General features: G+C 53.4%; 1 protein-coding gene across 1 annotated transcript; it reads right to left on the bottom strand.

Moving 5' to 3' along the window:
* Positions 1 to 246: 246 nt before the first annotated feature.
* LOC112883530 (zinc finger protein WIP6-like) lies at positions 247 to 1,455 on the bottom strand. Its single transcript, XM_025948835.1, has 2 exons — positions 886 to 1,455; positions 247 to 765 (listed from the first exon to the last, which is right to left on the bottom strand). Exons 1-2 carry the CDS (start codon positions 1,453 to 1,455, stop codon positions 247 to 249), a joined length of 1,089 nt encoding a protein of 362 aa, XP_025804620.1.
* Positions 1,456 to 2,560: the final 1,105 nt, after the last annotated feature.

Genomic DNA, 2,560 nt, shown 5'->3' with positions numbered 1-2,560 from the left:
GGCACGCAATGCCTCCTTGACGTTCGACGACTCATCATGAAATCATACTTGCTTGCAACTAAAAGCTAAGGTACTGTGGAATAAGCTAGATGACTACTAAGAGAGAGGGCAAAATAAATTTAAAGCAATAGCGGCTAATTATGCACGGCGATCTTGTAGCTAGGTGGCCGCCCGGGTGCCTGCCTCTGCCTCTAGAGGAGTAGTAGTAGTCGTAGTAGTAGCCTCTAGAAGTACGTCTAGAGTGTGCTAGACGACGACCATGTCGGTGGGGTCGGCGCCGGCGCCGCTGCCGCTGTCGTCAACCATGTGATGCAGCAGGTCGGCGTCGTCGTGGTCGTCGTCGTCCTCCTCGTCGTCCTCGGCAGCGACGGACTCAACGATGTGCGGTGCGTGCCCGCCGCCGAAGGAGCGCACGTGGTCCTTGAGCGACCGCTTGTGCTTGAAGTCGGAGCCGCACACGCAGAACCACAGCTTGCCGCAGTTCTTCTCGTGGGTGCGCCAGTCGCCGCGCACGGCGAACCGCTTGCCGCACCGCCGGCACGCGTACGGCCGCGCGCCGTGCTTTCGGCGGTAGTGCGTCTGCAGGGTGCGGAAGTCCTTGAGGGGCCGTGCCCGCGGGTGCTCGATGTTGTTCCGGCAGCCCTCGGCGCAGCAGTAGCACGGTAGACGCATCAGCGACGCCGGCGGCGCCGTGCCCACCGTGATCGCGCCGCGCAGGGACTCGGACCCCTTGCGGTACTGCGAACCGTGCCCCCACATGTGCATCTGTTGGTTGCATCGGTTGGTTGGTTGTTAGTAGTGCACATCGATTTATTACATATATATATATATATAAACACACACATATATATTTACATATATGCAAATAGCTATACACATATTTACCTGCATGTTGTTGAAGCGGTTGAAGGTTTTGTTGCAGACGGCGCAGGAGAACTGCGTGGAGCCGACGAGGATCTCGGCGGCGGAGGGTATCCAGTACTGGCTGGGCACCTGGCTGCCGCCCGGCGCCACGGTCGTCACCGTCGACGGCGCCGCCGGCGCGGCGAAGCCCGCGCTGCCGCACGGCGGGGCGATGGAGAGCGATATGCTCACGTCGGGCTCCGCCTGCTCGTGGAACAGGAAGCTGCTGTGGGTGCTGCTGCTGCTGCTGCCCCCTCCGCCGTAATGGCTGCTGTGGTGGCTGAGCCACGGGTAGGAAGCGGCGGTCGCGGCGGCCATGGACATGGAGGTTGCGGTGGAGGTGATGGAGGGGGAGGACGAGCACGCCGAGGAGGCGGCGGCGATGCCGCCGTGGTGGTGGCCGGGGGGCCAGAGGGAGAGGAGGAGCATGGACTGGTCGTCGTCGTCGTCCCCGCCGTGCTGCTTGCCACCAGCATGGGGAACGGCGGCGGAGGCGGCGTGGTGCTGGTACGGGTGGTGGGTGTACGGGTGCATGGCTCTGTAGCTGTGCATGAATACTACCACCAAAGGTTCAGTGGAGGCTTAGCTTGAGGGGAAGGGAGGGGAGCAACAAGTGCTGGAGGAAGAGAGGGCTAGCTTTGCTTTGCTCTGCACCTGTTGTGTGGTGTGATTGGTGGTCTGCTGGCTGATGGTGCTTTATATAGCTAGTGAAGAGGGGAGAGAGAGAGAGAGAGAGAGAGGACGGGAGGTATTGTGAATGATTGGTAGTGTAGTGGGGTGAGGTACGGGGCTTTGCACGTGCAGCGACATAGGTACGCGCACATACCCTACCATACATGTAGGGTTAGCTCTTATTAGCTTTGCAACTTTATGACCATACATGGGGTTAGAATTAAGTTCTTGCTTGTATCACATGACACCACGAAATCTTTTTACAAAGAATTAATCAGTAGTAATATTTTATTTACAGGATGACAAATAATAAGTTGTTGACTTATGCAATGCCTCCATATAGTTATAAATATAAATTGAGCTTGTAGATCTGGAATAGAGATGTCACTTATTTCTCCCTCAACTTGGCATCTACATCTTTAGAAAAATGGAAAGCCTCTGGTCTATTTATGTATGTTAACAGGTAATTAGCCTTTGTTCATTATTACATCATTAACAACACATGCACCTGGCATTTGCTAATGCCTCACCCTAGCTTAGACTCTTTTGATCTCGATCTGATTAGAGATCCTGCCACATGCTAATGCTGAAAAAATAATGTTCTTTTCTTTTCCAAACGGAGAGAGCTTTGCCGTTCATATATTAATATAGAGGAAAAGAGATGTAAAAAAATATTCTAAAATATAACTAAGGATGGGTGACACACTTTGGCAGAGGGAGCATTGGGCTACTAATAATGGAGGCCCTTGCAGAAAACAAAGTCTAATTATTCAACAGTAGAATGTCTAACTTGGTAGTTCAATGATTGTTGTATAGTACAACGCAACAGTTATGCTACGTTTCAGGATAAAAGGAGGTATGCTTGGTTATGAGGCTTTTTAGCCATATCTGTGTGTGTTTGACACTAGGGCAGATCCTTGGGGCCGGAGGTTGTGCCGGTGGTATCGGTTGTTTTGCAGGACGTAGGCGTTGGAGGCATTAGGGC

The sequence above is a fragment of the Panicum hallii genome, chromosome 2 (assembly GCF_002211085.1).
Source record: "Panicum hallii strain FIL2 chromosome 2, PHallii_v3.1, whole genome shotgun sequence".
NCBI lineage: Eukaryota > Viridiplantae > Streptophyta > Magnoliopsida > Poales > Poaceae > Panicum > Panicum hallii.
This window is presented reverse-complemented; position numbering and strand designations above follow the sequence as displayed.